The following is a 22,500-nucleotide window of genomic DNA, read 5'->3' as shown; positions in this document are numbered from 1 at the left end:
AATCCCATTTCGCATCGACAACTTGTTTATTGGCATTTTGACGCTTTGTAATTACCGGTCACAAATAAAGCAAAATTATGAGAGCCCTAGACCAGAAAATTGTGGTGTTTTCGAAGAGAATGGGACTTTGTTTGGTAACTTTCCATTCTCACTATTAACAATTGACATTTTGGAAGCAGCCAGGAATAATAATAATATTAACCTGATGTCGTACATTTCAATTTTGAGCAAGAATCAAATGCCTTCGAGATGTCCAAGATTGCTATGTCGACCTGGGTGTTTACGTTTTTTTTAGACGCAAGAAAGTGATTACTTTTATCACGGACAAGGGTGTTTCACAGGAGAATACTGACCGGAAGCTGTTATCGCCGTACTTATGATGTCATTTCCTTCCAGATTGGTTAGTTTGTGTTTGTGAAGTACATGCTCCAGTACTTCGGAGGTGACGAATACTTTTTAAAAAATTATCTTTAGTTTTCAGCTAGGTTTATGTTAGTTTACATAGACTTTCATAACCATAGACTATGTGCTAAAATGACCTAATTATGTCCATACATGCTGTTGAATTTTTAAAGTCCCCGTTTCCATCGCTTTGTAAATGCTTGCACTAAGAAAAAATAAGTCTTCACTGAGAAAAGACTCAAAACTACCGTACTTTGATTAACGCATTCAGAAAAAATTCGCCTTGAAAATTCGTCCTTTATCGATTAAAATGACCCACTCTTGCCAAAAAAATAATCTCAATCCTGGGACTCCACGGGAGATTTGAAGGAAGTCTTAGGTTTGAGAGTTTTTGACAAGATAACGGACAATTTGAATCAATCGATATTTGGAGATAAAGTTTTCTGGCAAAACTTTTTAAAACGTTTATAATTCAGAGTAAGGAATGAGAGAGGGCATAATAATATCATCCCCACATTTGGCTATCAACAAACACAAATCATCTTCATTTTGTTCGACTCTGTGCCATCGTCCCTATTTCACATTATGCCTAGTTTTTCTTTCTTCTTTTTTTTTTTTGGTTCGTACATTACCTTTCTCTTTACCCCTCTCCTTACCACCTACAGAAAAAAATCGTCATATTTGTTACGACACAATATACGTGTTTCTTATTCAGATTTATTTTGTACATCACAAACTTTGAAGAATGATCATTTTTTAATTAATAGGAATATAAAGTTGTTTTGTAAAGATATTGAATTTAACTCTCTCCTTATCAGCCATTTTCATGATATTCCCCAAAACTTCACACCCAACTAACACAAAATAGATTTGTTATCACTCAAACACAATAGCAGTAAGTTCCTGCGATAAATAATTTCTTAAGCAAAACATGCTCTACAACGCACTGTTCATTTTCTTTAAATTTTATGATGTACAAAAGAAATTTGAATAAGAAAAATGTTGGTTGAATCGTAACGAATGTGACGATTTTCCTATAGTTGGTAAGGAGAGAGTCAAAAAATCAATTGTTCTGCTGGGTAAACCTGCCATTTTGGGAAAATACTGAAAATGATTGGAAGGAAAGAGTTAATCTGCTTCCATGCTTCCTTTATTTTTCATGTTCATTTGTGGATTTCACTTTGAAGGCTGCTTGCAGCAGGCTTTCTTTCATCTAACCCAAGCCATTTCCATTTCCTCATCTTGATTTCCACATCCTTTCCTTTCTGTCACACAACTCCATTGGAAATAGGCTTCAACAGTCATGACGTCACTTCCAGGGGCGTGACTATATTGGTTGATTTGGTGCCTGGCACAACATCCATCTTTTAAAAATGGATTACATTATCTTAAAACAAAATAAAACCGAGGAATAATGGTCTCTATACCGCCTCTTACTTATTTGAGTAAGTTTTTTCTTTATTTTTTCTTTCTTTTGTTTTTTATAAATATAGCATGTTGTAAGTCATTTTCCTCTGATTCTGGCACCACCTTATACTGTAAACACGCCACGCCACTGGTCACTTCCCTCGTAATGACGCATAGTAACTTAGTAACTGGCTCTAAACTATCGGAACAATGACGGATGCCCTTGTGATATATTACTCCGACGAGCATAAAAGTTTATCCAGAGGAGAAACACATTATAAATATGATCATGTTTTGATTTCTATACATTCTGATTACATGACATATGAAAAGTTCTAGCCGTCGTGAAGAATACACAGTACCAATTTTCTTTGTTTGGAACCACGCTGCTTGCCGTTGCTGGGCGACGTCACATCAGACTATTGAATCCAATTACCCAATCATTAATAACAGTAGATTTTCGACCAATCAAAACGCGGGTTGTGTGGCACACTCTCAAACCGGCCCGTACAACATAGGTGGTTGTTGACAAACAGAATGGATGACGTGTCTCTCTGCTCTCTGTTATTGTTTTTATGACGTTCAGTTGTGAAATTTGTTTTCAATCGAGTCCCTCAATCCGACAATGAACGTAAAGGATTTTACACAGTTTTGTGTATTGGTTCGATTGGTGTGGCGGGTAGAGCAAGTGATTGTTTTTCTTAAAACCATACCGACGACGGCAATGGATTCTATGCGCTTGGCTTAGAAACTGATATTATTTTAAGTTTGAATGCGATGGCCTCTGGCTTTCAACCATTTAAATGTAACATATGTTTATGTCTAGAGTGTACAGCTTTCTTACAATGCCAAATTCCAACAACATCTACAGGCATCTAGATCACGCTAGGAGCTATTGCAGATTGCTTTTTGCAGATTTTTCTTCAGCGTTCAATACAATGCAACCTCAGTTGGTTGTTCAAAAATTGACTAGTCTGAATTTAAACAAGTATATAATTGCTTGGGTGCTCGAATTTCTTACAGAGAGAGCACAATATGTTCAATTAGGACAAAACATATCTTCCTGTATAACTACAAATACTGGTGCTCCTCAAGGTTGTGTATTGTCCCCTGTATTATTCACAATATACACGAATGACCGTAGAAGTCAAAACCTGAGTGTACCTTTAATAAAGTTTGCAGATGACACCGCTCTTCAAGGCCTCATAACAAATGGCAACGAAGTGGCTTATAGGCAAGAAATTGATAGATTTGTGTCTTGGTGTGATGCCCACCACCTAGAGCTTAACATAAGCAAGACAAAGGAGCTAGTGATTGACTTTAGGAGAGTGAAGGAACCGATAGAACCGTTAAAATTAAAGGACCAATTCGTCCAGCGAGTTCCTCACTACAAATACCTTGGTGTAACGATTGATGACAGGCTCAAGTGGGATGAACACTTGAAAATAATTAGGCATAAGATGTGCAGACGTACATATTTTTTATCAAAACTCTCTCAGTTTAGAATAGATAAAACCTTCTGCACATTATTTTATAGAGCAGTAATTGAAAGTGTTTTGTCATTTTGTATAACAGCTTGGGGAGGCAATTGCTTAGCAGTGGAAAGGAACAAAATAAATTCAAATATTAAAAAATCCATTAAACGCTATATAAATGATGTTGACGATGTAGATCTTTTATACGAGAAATTTTGTATAAATAAAATAACTAAAATATTATCATCCACTAAGACCATCAATTATTATGTCAGAAAGAAGTGGTCGCCCTTTCTCTATTTCAACGAAAACAGAGAGACACCGAAAATCTTTTCTGCCGTCCAGTATTAGGCTTTATAACAACAAGCAGTAATCATTTTATATAATTATTTCTCATTTTTACTTTTTAAAATATAAATATTAATTTATTAATTTATTTGTTTTGCAATCTTTTCAATTTTCAATTTATAGTGACAGTTTTAACTATTTTACATTGTTGATATTATTCATATTATAAAGCGCAGCTCTGGTTATAGAGCTGCTCCTTTTTTATATATACATCCTATTTCCATTGTATTTTTATCTTATTGTGTAAATTATAACACGTCTGTACAAAAAATTTCCTTTTTGGGATGCAATAAAGTATTATTATTATTATTATTATTATTATTATTATTATTATTATTATTATTATTATTATGATGATTATTATTATTATTATTATTATTATTATTATTATTATTATTATTATTATTATTATTATTATTATTATTATTATTATTATTATTTGATCTTTTCATCGTTTGCAATAAAATAAAGACTCAAATTATAAATTTTTTACAGTAATGGTGTGTTGATTCTCTTTCCCGTAGGGAAAATATTCACAAGACAGTTGCATTTAGTGGCGTAGCTCAGCAAATAATTTTGGGTCGTTTGAAATCGTGTTTGATATAGTGTAACAATAGATATCATTTAAAAAGTACTGAAAAAAATCTCATAGCGTTTATAATTTATCTCTTCCCTGGTGGACACCGGACATGCAATATATTGGACGACACAAGCAGCCCGTGAGTTGCTTATATATTTTTAGACAAAGACATTAATGTAAAAAAAGAGTAGTGCAGGGAGGGGTGGGGGTGAAGGGGGGGGGGGGGGGGGGGGGGGGGGGGGAAGCGTGGTCATCCGAAATTTTACGCCCGTCTTGGATAGGACAAGGAGAAATCAAAGACATAATCCCGGAACAACTGTTGAGCAAGACAAATCATAAAGGTCGCACAAAACCCACTGGTCACCCATTGAGCAGGGTATATGTTTGCCATTCATGAATTAGTGTAAATGTTGCTGCTCTAAGCTCAAAGAAATAAACAATGACGTGAAGTTGAATGTAAGCTTCAATTTAATTACAAAAACAGATTAAATGAACGTTTCGGGTTTCCCTTTTATCAACAAAACAGGATGAATGGAACACCACAGATTAATGAGATAATCTCATTCATCTGTGGTGTTTCATTCATCCTGTTTTGTTGATAAAGGGGAAACCCGAAACGTTCATTTAATCTGTAAATTGAGGCTTACATTCAACTTCACGTTAATATTTATTACATTCTTGAATTATGTTACTGTTGGGGAGGGGGAGGGGCTTGAATGTCACTGAATCTAAACTTCTTTAACACCAGATTCCATGTAATTTTTGTACAGCATAACCTTTCAAAGGAACTGCAGTTTTCAAATACAAGAGGTGCATAATCAAAATGATGTGATAATTAATTTGTCCTCTCCACTTTGAGTTCCTGGTTGTGGGAAATCTATTAATAATAATGCGTTTCGCCTCAAGCCATGAAAAAGAATTCCGGGCTTCGCCTCACTGGAGAAATACTTGAAAACTTAACTAATTGTGACAAAATTACATTTTTAATCCATATTGTTATCAGCTTTTATGAATGTAGAAATCTTAAAAGGCATCTACGCCCCTGGCTTTCGCCATTATAAAATACTTCTCCGACGAGCAAAAAAGTGTATCCAGGGGAGAAAAAAATTATAAATCTGATCATATTTTGATTTGTATACATCTGATCACATGACATGTGAAAAAGTTCTAGCCAGCTTGAAGAATTAAAAAGTACCGATTTTCTTTGTTTAGAACCATGCTGCTCATTGTTTGGCGGACGTGACATCAGACTATAGGGAATGAGATTAGCGGAAGAGTAACGTCCCTTGATTGGACGCCACCTTACAGAGAGAACGTCAATTTGTTTTGACGTGTCTCATGAGAGACGCACAACCAACATGACGTTTTCTCTCAAATAACTTTTCCGCTGGTGACGTCACAGACCATGGGTGACGTCCAATCAAGGGACGCTATTCTTCCGCTAATTCCCTATTGAATCCTATTTACTGTGTATAATACTGTAATAATGTTATTGTAAACCATCCATTTGTTCACTCATCCTAGACCCTTTGTATTTTATATACCATAAAGAAGAAAAGTCCCAATGTATGGTACTGTAGACGGTGAAAAAAAAAATCGGCTTAATGTCACTAACAATTCTAGTGTTCGAGCCAATGGGAGCGATCTATATTCATGTTTTTGTCCAACCAGGCCATCAATCACATGATTTGTTGCTGTCCAACGATTGGATATACGTTCAGAAATGTAAACACATTGCTTTGTTTATGAAAGTGGTATGTGTCAAGCTGAACAAAATTACCAATCGGGATGTAAGATATTTCAAAAACTGTGAACACTTTTCACTAATGTGGGTCACTTTGAGCACATATTCCAATGTGACCAATGGCCTCGAGCACATGAAAATGTAATATAGATAGTGCCCATTTTCAATAAAATCCATCCAAAGGTTGTGAAGATATACACGTCAACGAGTGCACACGGCTTGTGGAACGGACTATAAGTAAAATACCCATTGTTCTACCCCTTGATGAATAAAACCAACACAGAAATCTATGTGTAAACTTAAACAAATATAAAAACATCGAGAAAATCATGTGATAATTCGCCACCAATTTGTATGAAAACAATTGGATTCAATAGTCTGATGTCACGTCGCCCAGCAACGGCGGCCATCGTGTTTCTAAACAAAGATAATCGGTACTCTTTATTCTTCATGCTGGCGAGAACTTTTCATATGTCTTGTGATCAGAATGTATAAAAGTCAAAACATGATCAGATTTTTAATGTTTTTCTCCTCTGGATACACTTTTATGATCATCCGAGAAATATTTCATAAAGGCGTCCGCCATTGTTCCGATAGTTTAGAGCCAGTTACTAAGTTACCGTGCGTCGTTGCGAGGGAAGTGACGTCATGACTGTTGAAGCGTATAACAATGATCAGAGAAAAGTCGAATTCATTCATTTCATTGTTTATAAACAACCAACTATGTTTGTCCGAGCACATGTGAAGGTGTGTCACAAATTCCATGTTTTCGATTGGTCAAAAATCTACTGGTTAATATATAGTTCACTCGGACAGCTGATGGGGGCGTGGTTATTGCTACCTGTGTTCTAGTGGTGTGACACTCTCCTTCGGACCGGGAAGTTTGGGTTTGAATCCCGCTCTGACCGGCGCATTGTTGAGTCATTGGAAAAGGCTCTTTACTTTAATCACAGTCTATCCCCGTACTCAAATACTCAACAGCGATGTCTTTGTCCGAGAAAAAAAAACACGCCTGACAGGCGTCATGTCAAGTAGGTGTTACTGTTGGCTAGACACCTCTTGTAAAGCACTTTAAGCACGTTTAGTGGATATATGCTTAATATAAAAGCTCTATATTTTTTTACATGTTTATTGATCATGCAAAAACGGACCTGTTTGTATCCTCTTTAATAATCCCGTCTATTAATTTGAGGACAATAACGCTGATCTATTTTGACAGATATGTACTGCATCGCACGTGCCGTCTTGTACATGTCTGAAAGTGAGCCGTGAAATGTATGGATCAATAATTCACGTCTCTAACAATGCTACACATACAAGGACGTATCAACTGCACTATGTAAAATGTAAAAAAAAAACAAACAAAAAAAAAAAAAAAAAAAAAACAAAAAAAAAAAAAAACAACAACAACCAAAAATAAAAACAAAACAACACATTCTAAATACATTTTGGCCAGAAAATTCGGCCTTCAAATTTGTGACCCTTCGCCTCAAAACGGTATTACGTCGGATTGGTTAAGATGTTCAAAATTGAATTTATAGCCAGAAATATCAGACTTGTGTTGAGTTTGTATGTTTTATTGAGGAGAATGGATACCATATTTTAGGGTGCTAATGCCAACAATTTATATTTTTGACCAGTGTAACATTTAATTTGGATTTTAAGCATATGGTTCGTTCCGACATAGTGCCGTTTTGAGACGATGGGTCACAATTAATCGATCAATTCAAATTAATTACCCTCATCTTGAACACAATTGTTTAAACCTAAGAACCTTCGGGAAAGACTTAGGATCGAGAGATTTTTTAACAAGATGAGGGTCATTTTCATCGAATAATAATAATATTTGAACGACAAGTTTTCTGGCCAAATATATTTTAAAATAAGTTTTTTTTTCATAGTCGAAACTATGGACATCTGTCCGTCAATCTGACACATTCAAATTAATAATAATAATATATCTGCCATATCATTATGATAAAATCGATATCGTATTCAAACACGGGTTGGGGTTTTTTTTTCGTTTTGATCTACTCATAACTGCCTGTTGAGTTTATTGAGCTGGTGTGGTGCGCTTTATCCTTGTTTCGACATAGTCCCTTGAGCAGTGACGTTGAGTAATAATAATTACAAAGCATCCACAGGATAAACTCGATCGGTTTCTTGGTGTTGTGGATTATAGTTCTTTACGGGATGTGGTGTTTGATAATAATAATAATAATAATAATAATAATAATAATAATAATAATAATAATAATAATAATAATAATAACAATAACAATAATAATAATAATAATAATAATAATAATAATAATAATAATAATAATAATAATAATAATAATAATAATAATAATAATGACTCCCATATAATACCATTTTGAGAGGATGGGTCGCATTTGCTGATTAAAAAAAAAACATTCTTTCTAAATGTCACATACAGCAATCCCCGATGTCTTACTATTTTTAACACGTGAATTGCCTAAATGTGACCGATCACATCAAGTGGGTATTTTGTAAGGATGATTACTTACTTATTTAATCCTTCTCGGGGCTTGAGGCACATAGGGCTATCATAAACTTCTAGCCTGACACTGACCAAAAAATGACGTCAAAAGACACGTCTTTAGCCATAAAAGAAAAGAAATCGTGAGTTGTATTCAATAGTTCAACCAATGGGATCACTTGTTTCCATAAAGCTCTACTAACGACAACTGACTCGGCGCTACCCAAACCTACTAAAATGATGACGTCAAACTATAAGTCTTAGAGAATTCTAGAGTGTCAGACTAAATGTTAACGATGGCTACGATCCACCAAACATCTTCATTTCTTAGGCCGGCTGCTTTGCGGTGGCTGTATTCCCGGACAGGTCTGCTTCCTTTATTTCTTTCTCCATGCTCCTTCGCCTGGTTTCTTTGGGTTTCCCTCTCTTTCCTCTTCTCGTCTGCTGTCCAGTACAGGGCTGTCTTGTGAAGTAACCCTTTTTCCATTCTGGCCACATGACCCAGCTAATTTCATCTTCTTTTTATTTGGCTTTCAATATTAGTACAGTCAGTCGGGATGATCAAGAGTTTGTAAATTGAATTTAACCAGTTTATGGCCGTTTCCTACTCTGAAATAACACGTATTTAAATTTTGGTTAAATCAACTTGTCCTTCAAATATCGATCAATTTAACCCTCTCCTTACCAACTATAGGAAAATCGTCACATTCGTTACGATACAACCAACATTTTTCTTATTCAAATTTCTTTTGTATATCATAAAATTTTAAGAAAATGAACTGTGTGTAGTAGAGCATGTTTTGCTAAAGAATTTTTTTTATCGTAAGAATTTTACTGATATTATGTCTGAGTGATAAAAAAATATTTTTGTGTTAGTTGGGTGTGAAGTTTTGGGGAAAATATTGAAAATGGCTGGTAAGGAGAGGGTTAAATGATCCTCATCTTGATAAAAAACCTTCAAACCTGGAACTAAGGAAACCCATAGGTTATCGCGCAATCGCAAAATCATTTAACACTCTCCTTACCATGCACAAACAAATCGTCACAAAGGTTACGATGGAACCAACATTTATCTCATTCTAGTTTCTTTTGTGCATCACAAATATAAAAGGAATGGTTTTGTTATAGCTATGAAACTGGACACGACTGTGTTGTAGATCTCAATTTGCTGAACAGTTTGTAATATGTATAGAATGTACTTGTGGCTTTACTGTTTGAGTAAGAAAAATATGTTTTTTGTGTTGGATGGGTGGGTAACAGCTTGGTGTGTTGTTTGACCATGCCAACCAGTGACGAGATTAACCTTGACATCCAGCTTTCATATTGTACTGTTAACAAAACAAACATAAAAAGCTATACGTAGATAATTATTAATGGATAAATTCAAAGGATGGTTATGTAGTTCTCGTTCAAACCTGAAAAAAGTGTTATCAACAGTTATAAGCACAATGACTACCTTTCTACCCGTGAGTCGTAAGAGACCCCATGAACTAAACGCATTCCGACTCGTTGTTCTCGTGTGCGCTGCATTTGTGTATATATCCTACTACTATTTTCTACAAAAAGTCGATCTAGCAGCCAAACCACAACCACCGATGTATCTGTCTCCGAAGGGATCAAACCGGAGACTGGATTTAATCTGGGACGTTCAGGACGAGAACGGACTCAACGAATCATCGAAGGAACTTGATTTTTTGACGAGTGTCAGGAACTCGGTGGTCAATACGATAACGGACATATTTAGAATTCGTGGACGAATCAGAAAGTGGTTGAGGTACAGAAGGAGCAGTGTGGATGTTGGAAATACCAATGAGACAGACAGTGGGGAGGAATAGAGTCTGTGAATTATCGTAAGATGTTATGTATAAATGATATATACACTGATGGAGTTAAGGTCTTCTGACCCCGGAATGAAAAACGAGTGAATGATTTTATTCAGGACATGTAACAATTTATTCAAATTTTGATGTAATTACAAATCCATTTGATCTCTCATCATTCATATCTCATGTCTCATGTCTCATCTCTCGTCTCTCATCTCTTATCTCAAATAATAATGTGTAGATCTATGAAAATATACCAAATGTCGCTGAGCCTAGTTTTGAGCTAAAGGTTTTTAAAGGTAAAAAAAGGCATTCTGTGACCAAAATGAGATTTCTTTAAAAAGTGATCGTTTAACCATTTATGATTGATTTCTAAAAAAAGCATTATTTTGTATGTTGTGTATTAAAATTATTTTTTTTAAATGAGTAAATAGAAGAATACTGCTTCGAAATCTGCGGGCAATTTGACCCATAATACATCTTTTCCCCATCTAATTTAACTCATGATTTAGCGTAAAGAGTCTGGCCTGCTTGATATCTATATTTTTGGAGTTATATCCCTTACACTGTTTTGCGCACGAATATTTCTTTTTCAATGATTTTATGTTAAAGATTGTGTAAGCTATAAACGATAACTAAAAGAATGTCATTCCTTTATTTTATTATTATTATAGTTGTTAGACTAATTTGTTTAGATAGATGTTATGACAATTTGCCAATGGCCTAAAATAAACATTTGTCTATTGGCTATTGTTATTTTTATGTTGATTACATTAAATTATGTTTTTTTTAACCCTAAAACTGATTTTCTCAAACCAATGTTATTGTACCCAGTTACCGTTAACAAACCATATTTCTAGAACTAGTGAAGGTTTTTGTCAATATATAAAGACTATTATGATCAGATGTGATTGAAGATTGAGAAAATAACATAAATTCAAAATCCATGGGCAGCAACATTTGGTATGTTTCCCTTTATCTTTATCTCCATTTTATTGACTCATTTGGGCACCTCTCCTCAATTTGCCTACTACTCAATGTATTCGTATTTGTGATCAATGTTCAATTTAAAGACTTTTGTTTTATTGTTTTCCTTTTTTATTCTGTGTTTACTTGATAAAGGCCAAGGGCCGAAACGTCGTTTGTTTTGTGTTGTTCATTCATGAGTCAGAGTTACTCCCTTTATCTTTATCTCCATGTTTTCCTAGGCTAACACACACTTTGTCTTCGGTATCTTGTGGGGCTATGTCGTCTAGTGGTATGCGACTCGCTTTCGGAACGGAAGGTCCTGGTTTCGAGCCTCGCTCGGCGCATAGTTGAGTCATTGGAAAAGACTCCTTACTCACATTCTCTCACCGTACTCAGGTGTAAAATGAGTCCCTGGTCGTTAGCAGCGTTGTCTTCTGAAAAATTGAAATATACGGCCAGTGGATAGCTCATACGGTAGAGTCACGATCTCTTCAGCCAGGCGTAGTTGTCGTACGAGTAAGGTCGCGGGATCGAGCCCCCACGCCATGCCGCGAAGTGTTTGTTTTCTGTTGTCTTCTGGCACTTTTTTACTCACTTCATTTTTTGAAATTCCATTTGTAGATAGCTTCCTTGTTGCTCGCCGGCAACATCAATGATTATTTTTTAAAAAGCAGAAATGCTGTCTTTCCCATAATTCTTTTTCGTAGATGTTTTCTGCTTGACTAATAATAATAATTTTTTTTTTGAGTTTTCATATGTCAAATATTAATTTTTATTCATTTCTTTTCGTTGTCATACTTGTATATTGAGTGTGTACGACCGCTGTATAGATAGTTCGAAGATGACGTCCCTCAGGTCTTTGTTATTGTTTTTTTGCCATCCGGGTTTATGAGTAATGCTCACTGAACTGTATTAACCTGTCTATAAACGTTAATGGATACACATAGTTTTGTGCGTTGGTCCGTTATACTTCCGGATGGCAATGTTGTGAACTCCTTGGCCAAGCCCATTCTATCTATAGGTCTTTGCAGTGCACGATGTGAGTGTGAAAGTACTCTGAGGTTTTGACATTTAGCGCTATAAAAAGCACTTAATAGGATTCAATAGTCATAACGTCACATCATTCTATAGACGCATAGAAACTTAGCAACATGGCTCTAAATCTATCGGAACAATGTCGATGCCTTATGTTATATTTTCCGGCAAGCATTAAAGTTTTTCCAGATGAAAAAAACATTAATTTGACATGTTGTTGCTTTATCACATTTGGTCACAAGCATTCGAAAAGGTCTTAGCAGCTTGAAGAATAAAAAGTATGTTTTGTTTTTTGTTAGACAATGCGCTTTGCGGCTTGCTGTGACATTCAGACCACTGAATCTAATTGTTCTTTTCTGTTGTTATCAATTGAATAGTAAGGCAATATTGTTGAATAAATGAATAAATAAAAGAATAAATTACAAATGAATAAATAGACATTTATAAATAAATGGTAAGATAATTTCTTTTATGCTTTCGGAGTTCCGTCTCACTGCAGAGGTTGAATGTCATGGAACGCCATTCAATTTTGGCGTTTCCATGATTGACTATAGGGAATGAGATTAGCGGACGAGTAGCGCCCCTTGATTGGACGTCACCGGAGGAGAAGTTATTTGTAAACAAACCAACTATAAGCCAAGTGCTCCAAATACAAAATTTATTATTCATATTTCTGTACAAAAATGCATATCATAATCAACGTTATGCATTTTTGTACAGAAATATGAATAATAAATTTTGTATTTGGAGCGCTTGACTTGTAGTTGGTTTGTTTACAAACAACTTCTCCTCCAGTAACGTCCAATCAAGGGACGCTACTCTTCCGCTAATCTCATTCCCTATAATGATGAGTAGGCTTGCTAGCAAGCTTATTATAACGCGGTAAGCTTTCCAACTTTCCATTGTACAATATGACTAAGATGCCTTTTGCCGTTGACTCTGAATAGGGCTTATAGTGCATACACTAAATGTGTTCAAGTGCTTACAAGGAGTCCTGGTCAACTTTATGTGCGCATGCGTTATGAAGATATTACATTTTTGGACAACACAGCTGTTAACGGTAGTATTCATTCTGAGTCGGTGGAAAGTGATAAAAATTTCAATGGACTATTACGCGAGAAGAGTCCATCCGATTGTATATCGATGTTGCCATTCATTGTCAGAAGTATCCGTGCAGCAGCTATCTGGGGACGCATGTCATGGTAGAAGCCAAAATCAAATGTACACGGGCTGTCCCAGAAATAAGGTACGTAAGCTCGTAACTCAAAACGTTATGAATAAATTTGAATGAAACTTACAGTATAAACTTTGACATATTTTATTTACTTCTCATGGTAGTCGCCGTTCTGATCGATGCATTTTCTCCATCGTGACAGGAGGGCAAATACCCCCTTCCTAAAAAAAATTGACGTCAAGACATTTCAGGAAATTCTCCACTTCTGAAATCAATTCATCGTCGTCGTCAAACTCTTTTCCACCCCAAGTATCTCGCAATATCTGCGTGCATTGTAATAGACAACACTTTGCATTGATTTGAGCACATTTCCATTACAACAACGAGCCAATAATCATTTATCAGACCTTCAATTCAGTGCACGTTGCTATTTGGTCTAGTGGTAAGACACTCGCTTTCGGATTGGAAGGTTCTGGGTTCGAGCCTTGCGCTCGGCGCATATATGAGTCCTTGAAAAAGGCTCTTTACTTACATTCTCTCACCATACTCAGGTGTAAAATGAGTACCTGGCCATTAACAGCGTTGTCTTTGTCCGAAAAAATTGTAATATCGCCTAACAGGCGTCATGTCCCGTCCTACATGTTTAGTGTTGTTGTTGGCCAGGGATCCCTTGTAAAGCGCTTTGAGCACATTTAGTGGACACTGCCCTATATAAAGCTCATTTTTTAAAAATAATTCATGAAATAGAAACGACAAGCAAAGGAAAGAGGAAAAGGGGAAGACCAAAACTTACCCGGTGAAAGGACCTGGAAATCCTCTATGTTAAAATGAGATAAGCCTGGATTGGGATCGAGGTCTTAGCCCAGGACATGGACATGTGGAAAACTTTTGTCTGTGGCAAATATTGAGCTTTATATAGCGCAATATCCACTTAATGTGCTCAAAGCGCTTTACAAGGGGTTCCTGGTCAACAGCAACATTTAACATGTAGGACGGGACTGACGCCTGTTAGGCGAATTACAATTTTTTGACAAAGACAACGCTGTTAACGGCCAGGTACTCATTTTACACCTGAGTACGGTGAGAGAATGTGAGTAAAGAGCCTTTTCCAAGGACTCAACTATGCGCCGAGCGCGAGGCTCGAACCCAGGACCTTCCGATTCAAAAGCGAGTGTCATACCACTAGACCACATAGCCGCACGAAGCAGATAGATAGATAGATAGATAGATAGATAGATAGATCAATTGATTGATTGATTGATTGATTGATTGATAGATTGCGCCAAGACGACATAACAGCATATCTCCCTGAAGAATCCATCTATATACAAGGGGTTGGAGGAAACAGCGATATTAGAGGATATAGATAGTTCGAAGATGACGTCACTGAGGTCTTTGTTATTGGTTTTTTTTTTGCCATCCGCTCACTGAACTGTATTAACCCGACTATTAACGTTCATGGATACACACAGTTTTGTGTGTTGGTCCGTTATACTTCCGGTGGCAATGTTATGAGCTTCTTAGCTTCTTAGATATATATATATATATATATATATATATATATATATATATATATATATATATATAAATAGATAGATAGATAGATAGATGAGAAAATACAATTTGCAGACAGTACGTCCCATTAGTAGAGCATTGCATATCCATCTAAAAGCAAAGATTATATAAACCAAATAGTGCTATAACTACTAATATATTTAGTTTTGAATATTTGTAAGGAATAAAGCCAAATTTATAGTCCGAAGTTTTATTTATGGCTATTGTTTTCTGGGGTTTTTTTCTCATCTCTCCCTTTATCAAAAGTTGTAAAAAAATTGTGTCAACCTCTGAATCAATTTGTTTAACTGAATATAGATTATGGTCTGTATTGATGTCATATAAAAAAACGTTTTCTTCTTCAGGACCCATAAAATATATATTTTTACACTGTTAAATATATAACAATGTGAAATTGAATATAAGCTTCAATTTAATATACGAAAACAGTTTTCCCCTTTATCAACAAAAGAGGATGACTGAAACAATACAGACGAATGAGATAATGTGGTAGTGGCGTTGCATAAACAAAAACATTGATGGGCAGGAAATAGTATGCTCCTTTGTAAGGAAGCACGAATGAAAATAGAAAAATAGATATTTATAAAAGGTGCGCAATTGATTAAGTCAAAAGAGAGGAGGCGGGGAGAAACTGTGTAATGCAGTATAGAAAGTGAAATAAAATACAGTGTAGACTATTGTTGGAAAATAAATACAATGGAATTGGAAATGAATACAAAATATTTGGGATGTAGGTATTAATATAACCATTAGTGGCAGTAGCAGCAGCAGAAGCAAGAGTAGTACTTTTAGTAGCAGGAGTAGTAGTAGTAGTAGTAGTAGTAGTAGTAGTATTATTATTATTATTATTATTATTATTATTATTATTATTATTATTATTAGTAGTATAGTAGTAGTAGTAGTATAGTAGTAGTAAGTGTAGTAGTAGTAGTGTGTAGTAGTAGTGTAGTGTAGTAGTAGTAGTAGTAGTAGTAGTAGTAGTAGTAGTAGTAGTAGTAGTATGTGTAATAGTAGTAGTAGCAGGTGTAGTAGTAGTAGTAGTTGTAGTAGTAGTAGTAGTAGTAGTAGTAGTAGTAGTAGTATAGTAGTAGTATAGTAGTAGTAGTAGTCAGTAGTAGTAGGAAGTAGTAGTAGTGGTAATAGTAGTAGTAGTAGTAGTAGTAGTAGTAGTATAGTAGTAGTAGTAGTATGTAGTAGTAGTAGTAGTAGTGGTAGTAGTAGTAGTAGTGGTAATAGCAGCAGCAGTAGTAGTAGTAGTAGTAGTAATAGTGGTAGTAGTAGTAGTAGTAGTAGTAGTAGTAGTAGTAGTTGTAGTAGTAGTAGTAGTCGTAGTAGTAGTTATTGTTGTTGTAGTAGTAGTAGTCATCGTAGTAGTAGTTGTAGTAGTAGTAGTAGTAGTAGTTGTAGTAGTAGTAGTAGTAGTAGTAGTAGTAGTAGTAGTAGTAGTGGTAGTAGTTGTAGTAGTAGTAGTAGTAGTAGTAGTAGTAGTAGTAGTAGTAGTTAGTAGTAGTAGTAGTAGTTGTGGTAGTAGTAGTAGTAGTAGTAGTAGTAGTAGTAGTAGTAGTAGTAGTAGTAGTAGTAGTAGTAGTAGTAGTAGTAGTAGTAGTAGTAGTAGTAGTGGTAATGATACTGGTATGCAATTTAAGGAAAAGAAGATGATGGCCGGGGGAGTTGGAAGGGCAAGAGATAACCGTAGTGTAATATTTAAATATATAAACAAGTTACGCACCAAAAAGTAAGAGATGAATTCATTGTATTTCCAAAACATCTCGTGCTGACACTGTAGTTCCGACAAGTGATAATGAGTTCACGTCGTACTATATTCCGAATAAAAGCAATCCTATAGATAGTATGCAGATGACGTCACTCAGGCCTTTGTTATTGTTTTTGCCATCCGCGTTTGTGAGTTGTTCTCACTAAACTGTATTAACCAGACTATAAAAGTTCATGGTTACACAGAGTTTGTGTGTTGGTCGTTATACTCCGGATAGCAATGTTGTGAACTCCTTGGCCAAGCGTTCTCATCTATAGGGAATGCGATTAGCGAAGAGTAGCGTCCCTTAATTGGACGTCACCGGCAAGAAGTTATTGTAAAACAACAAATACAAGCAAGCGCTCCAAATACAAAATTTATTATTCATGTTCTGTACAAAAATGCATATCATAATCAACGTAATCTTTCTTAGTTTTCTTATACGAAATGTAACAAAATAGATGTAGACTACAAATTAAAAATAAAAGATGTTGATAAATAATACAATACGATGAGACAACCATTCCTAAACTAAGTGAACTTCCGCTAATGTCGTACTAATAATGGCGATAGCGTCTGTAGGTTGTCAAGACGCGACTTCCAACAAAGGGGCGCTACTCTTAAATCTGTTTTGAAATCTCAATCCCTCTGCGCTTTAACTAGATGTATAATATAGTTAAAACTTATTTAAGTTGCTTACATTTTGAATTTATAATTTATCGCACGTTATCTAACATCTTGTCGCATTTGCTGAAGACTGATAATACATCTCTAGATTTAAATAATTTGAAATCTTGATTATATACACAAAATTGTCAAATTAACAAAGAATGCTGTTTATATAACTTTGAAACATTGTATCTATCTATGCTCGAAGGTTTCACAGAGGATTTAATGGTTTTTAAAACCTATAAGCTCTTAAACGATATTTTATGATACGGAATCTCTATCAATTCCATTCTCGTAAAGCTGCGAAAAGAAGTATACTTGTACCCATCAACCCTGAGAAGATGGTTATCGAACGACGTGATAGGAATAGGATCCGAGACAACTTTGATATGGATGTCATCCAACTATGTATGGAGCTGGGTGAACGTAAACATACATCCGACAAAGGAATGGACGTCTGATAATTCTGGCAGAAAAAGTCCCCTTGGTTCTGGACAGAGGATCGTTGCATTTCTTGCAGGTTGTGAAGAAACCGGATATTAAGAAGGATGCCATGCCAGTTTTTCTTCTCTGCATCATCTGGAAGGTAGAGACTATCATTCTGGGGTTAATGCAGAGATGTTTGAAGACAGGCGAAAGAACTGTGTGCTGCCCTCCGTTCGGAGCACCCAGCTGTATTGTATTGGATAACGCTACCATTCGATGGCCCATGATCATTTCAAGGCGCCAACTACTGCAACTAAAAAAACTGACATGATTCCATGGCGTCAATCAGACAGCACTACAAATTCTGATCATCAGGCCTCACTATGCTCCTTAGTGAAAAAAGAAACAAATCAAAACCAGTTTTCTAAACAGACTGTCTAACCTGGGAGTTTTGATACGAGGTTGCAGGACTTCCCCCATATCACTGTGAGCGCAATCCATTCGAGATCATTTGGACCCAAATAAATGGAAAGCTTGATAGGAGGAAAACCATATTTTCTCTAACTGACGAGGCAATAAATGATTTAACAAGGGAAGACTGGAAAAATACATGCTCCAACCTTCGCAAACTGGAGGAAAATTGCATTTCAATGGATGGAATCATAATGTGTTTGTTCCATTTCTCCTTTACATAATCCTCATCAGAATATGATATATATGTAATATCAGGCCGGTTGTGCATATAAAAAATCGTGTGCAGAACATCTCAAAGAAAAAGAGAGTGTGCATGACATAAAATTATGGATCCTATCAAACACATAGATAAGGTTTGAATTAATTATCCTATTATTGTGCGGACCTAAAAATTAGCAAAATATAAAGTTAAATATAGTGTTAAAAATCCATTAAAAACGCAAAACTCAAGGGTTGGGCTATCTAAGAAGATGAATGAGAGGAGAGAGAGAGAGAGAGAGAGAGAGAGAGAGAGAGAGAGAGAGAGAGAGAGAATTAGAAAGAGAGAGAGAGAGAGAGAGAAAGAATTAGAGAGAGAGAGAGAGAGAGAGAGAGAGAGAATATTACTCCAAAAAAGCAACCCCAAAACAAACAAAACGCCAAGCAAACACTTTGGGTACTTATACCTTGAAAACAGACCAACTTAAAAAACGAGTCTATTGCCAGGGTATGAGATCGCTTTTATTATTGCTTATCCGGTCTAGAACCACATTCAACAACGCTTAACTCTGTTGCCAGACGAGACGAGTCACCTACTGTGCCATCGACGTTCATATGTAAATGAAAACGTGAATTTAGAGTCTGGATATATAACTTTGCTTTTACTATTACATGTCTGATCAAAAGCAACGCTTATTAGTGCCAGAAAAGGTAAGTTACCTACTGTGATACTGGCGTTACATAAAAAACATGTGTGTAGTTTCGAGGGTATGACTCTCCTTTCATTACCATCTCTCCAATCATAAAACACACTCGACATGGCTTGACATTCTTGCCAGACATGACAAGCTACCATCAGCGTAAAACTTAACCCCTTCCTCACCACCCAAAGGAAATCGTCACATTCGTTGCGATGCAGCCAACATTTTTGTCATTCAAATTTCTTTTGTACATCATAGTATTTGAGCAAAAATGTTTGCTATAGTTAAAGTATATTAACACTGTCCTGAAGAGCTCGATTAGCAAAAACGAAATTGTATAGCAAGAACTAACAGCTTCTGTATTTGAGTGAAATAAATCTATTTTTGTATATAGGTTGGGTATGAAGTATTGGGGAAAATCCGGAAAATGGCCGGTAAGGAGACAATTAAACATGCAAAAAAAAGTTCTGGTGTACACCACTGTGCCAGAAAAGGTAAGTTACCTAGTCGTGTGATATCGACGTTACATAAAATCGTGTGTAGTTCAAAGTATGGCTTTTCTTTCATTTCCGTCACTCCAGTTATAAACCACTCTCGACATGGCTTGACATCTTTGCCAGACACGACAAGTTACTTACTGTGCCATCGGCGTTAGATGGGTTAGATAAATCCATTATCGCATCCTGAGATAAGAATTTTCCCGACTGACCCCAACGCGATGTGTTATGAGAGTTACATTATTGGCATAATATTATAACCAATGCAAGGTTTCTTTGTGTAACAAGAATGTCACGAAATTTGGAGTTAATGCCATTGTTTGCTTTACATCTTTTGGGTACGTAATGAAATTATTGCTTGTGTGCTTTTCTGGGCTTTACATATTTCGGGTGAAATTCTTGATTGTGTGCTTTTCTTGGCTTTACATATTTTGGGTACGAGGTGAAATTATTGATTGTATGCTTTTCTGGGCTTTACATCTTTTGGGTACGAGGTGAAATTATTGATTGTATGCTTTAGTTGGCTTTACATCTTTTGGGTACTATAGTAGTGAAATTATTGCTTGTGTGCTTTTGTTGGTTTTACATCTTGGCTACGTAGTGAAATTTTTGCTTGTGTGCTTTTCTTAGTTTTACTTCTTTGGCTACGTAGTGAAATTTTTGCTTGTGTGCTTTTGTTTGCTTTACATCTTTTGGTTACGTATAGTAGTGAAATTATTGCTTGTGTGCTTTTGCTTGCTTTACATCTTATGGGAACATATAGTGAAATTATTGATTGGTAGCAAAACCAGTATTATATTGGAGTGACGGGAATGCTAAAATGTAAATCTTAATTTAAGATGTTCAGAAATATGAACAGTTTGAATAATGCATTTTCTAAAACTACATATCAATTCTTTAAACAAAATAGGCTTGGGGAACATTTTCCCTCGTACAACCAATGTTATTTTTTCCAACTAATACAAAATTATTAGCATATCAAAGAATTAAATATATTTAAACTGATTTATATTAGAGTAACTTGCGACCCTTTTATAAATAAAGGGTTATTTTATCACCCCTTGACTCAAATGATTATTTAGAAAATCTGATAGCGTATATTGATTGGTCATTTTTCGAAGGTTTGGATGAGATTGAAAATGGGGCTTTTAATTGCTAACGTAGCATTATAATGTATAGTGGCATAATTTCTTGTTATTAAAACATTTCCTCACGGATTTAGATAATTCACGGAATAAATCGATACGGTTGAATTAATTCATTTTTATCTGTCCAATCGGAAGAATAAGTTTGTCATTAGACTTTCGTTTCCTCCAATTTTGTAAATCTACAGAGAGAGAGAGAGAGAGAGAGAGAGAGAGAGAGAAGAGAGAGAGAGAGAGAGAGAGAGAGAGAGAGAGAAGAGAGAGAGAGAGAGAGAGAGGGTGTGTGTGTGTGTGTGTGTGTGTGAGAGAGAGAGAGAGAGTCGGGTTGTTAGATACGTAATTAATTGTCACTTTATTAATTGCGCACCTTTTAGAAGTATCTATTGTTCTCTTTTAATTCGTGCTTCCTTACAAAGTAGCATACTATTTCCTGCCCATCAATGTTTTGTTTATTCATCTTAACACCTCCACTACCACATTATCTCATTCGTCTCTAGTTCTTCACTCATCCTGTTTTGTTGATAGAATGAAAACCCGAAACGTCACTTTTATCTGTTTTTGTATATTAAATTGAAGTTTGCATTTTTATTGATGTCTTCGAGCACCAAGTGATGGAAATGGTGGTTTGTTTCCTCTCCTTTTTTTCTGTTTCCCTTATTCCACTTCTCTTCCTCTTTTTCTCTTCGGTATGCTTGAATGAATATAAGATGATCGATTCAAACGTGTTCTGGAAATTATAAATAACAATGTGAAATTAAATGTAAGATTCAATGTAATACACGAAAACAGATAGAATGGACGTTTCGGGTCTCTCATTTATCAACAAAACAGGATGAATGAAACACTACAGACGAATGAGATAATGTAATCGTGGCTTTGTTAAGATAAATGTTCATCTTAACAACGCCACTACCAAATTATTTCATTCATCCTGTTTTGTTGATGAAGGGGAAATCCGAAACCTCCAATTTATCTGTTTTCGTATATTAAATTGAAGCTTACAATCAAGTTAAGATTGTTATATATTTCTTCGAGCTTCGAGCAGCAACATTTACTTTTGGAAGTAATAGAACGTGAAATTGAATTTAAACGTAGAGAGAGGTCTATCTAGTAATTCTTCCTTGGTGTACACAATATTGGTGTGTTCATTTCCGTCGCCATATTCTTCGTCATTTTTGTAGATATGCATTCAAAATAAATAAATAGAGATACGCGGGTTTTGGCGTGAAAATGTATGTGTAAATCCTTGTATTATTACGAAATTCGACGGAACACGAACTTACGTTCATCTAAAAATAGAATCGTATCTCAACGAAGACGATGTAAAACACGAAGAATGGTCAGGAAAATGCAGGCACTCTAAGCCTAGAATCACTACGGGAAGCGCCTTTCAGATATGACGAGGTAGGGCGTATGTAGAGGGATGTGACATCTTTTTGTTCGACTGAGACAATGCTCTTACATGTCAGATGCTCATTATATCAAAATGTGAGCTTTTATATAGCGCAATATCCACTAAATGTGCTCAAAGCGCTATGTAAGGAGTCCCTGGCCAACAGCAAAATTTAAAATTTAGGACAGGACGCCTATTAGGCGATGTTA

The 22,500-nt window shown here is 35.7% G+C and overlaps 2 protein-coding genes across 2 annotated transcripts in view; both read left to right on the top strand.

The window, feature by feature from the left end:
- The window catches only part of LOC144956635 (uncharacterized), a 7,899-nt gene extending 6,064 nt beyond the window's left edge, over nt 1–1,835 (top strand). The window contains exon 3 of the mRNA XM_078887274.1: nt 1–1,835. This exon is cut by the window's left edge and continues 1,689 nt beyond it. The gene's annotated coding sequence lies outside the window, so the exon portion shown is untranslated.
- A 6,266-nt stretch (nt 1,836–8,101) lies between these two features.
- LOC144956935 (uncharacterized) lies at nt 8,102–10,438 on the top strand. Its single transcript, XM_078887768.1, has 2 exons — nt 8,102–8,122; nt 9,571–10,438. Exon 2 carries the CDS (start codon nt 9,833–9,835, stop codon nt 10,292–10,294), a length of 462 nt encoding a protein of 153 aa, XP_078743894.1. The 5' UTR covers nt 8,102–8,122; nt 9,571–9,832; the 3' UTR covers nt 10,295–10,438.
- Nucleotides 10,439–22,500: the final 12,062 nt, after the last annotated feature.

The sequence above is a fragment of the Berghia stephanieae genome, chromosome 11 (genome assembly GCF_034508935.2).
Source record: "Berghia stephanieae isolate SIO BIC M18660-M18661 chromosome 11, UCSD_Bste_1.3, whole genome shotgun sequence".
NCBI classification, from domain to species: domain Eukaryota; kingdom Metazoa; phylum Mollusca; class Gastropoda; order Nudibranchia; family Aeolidiidae; genus Berghia; species Berghia stephanieae.
The sequence above is the reverse complement of the archived record's forward strand: the minus strand, read 5'-3'. Positions and strand labels throughout refer to the sequence as shown.

What these genes read in the sequence shown, in the direction of transcription:
- LOC144956935 (XM_078887768.1), top strand. Translation starts at nt 9,833, where the DNA reads ATGGATAAATTCAAAGGATGGTTATGTAGTTCTCGTTCAAACCTGAAA.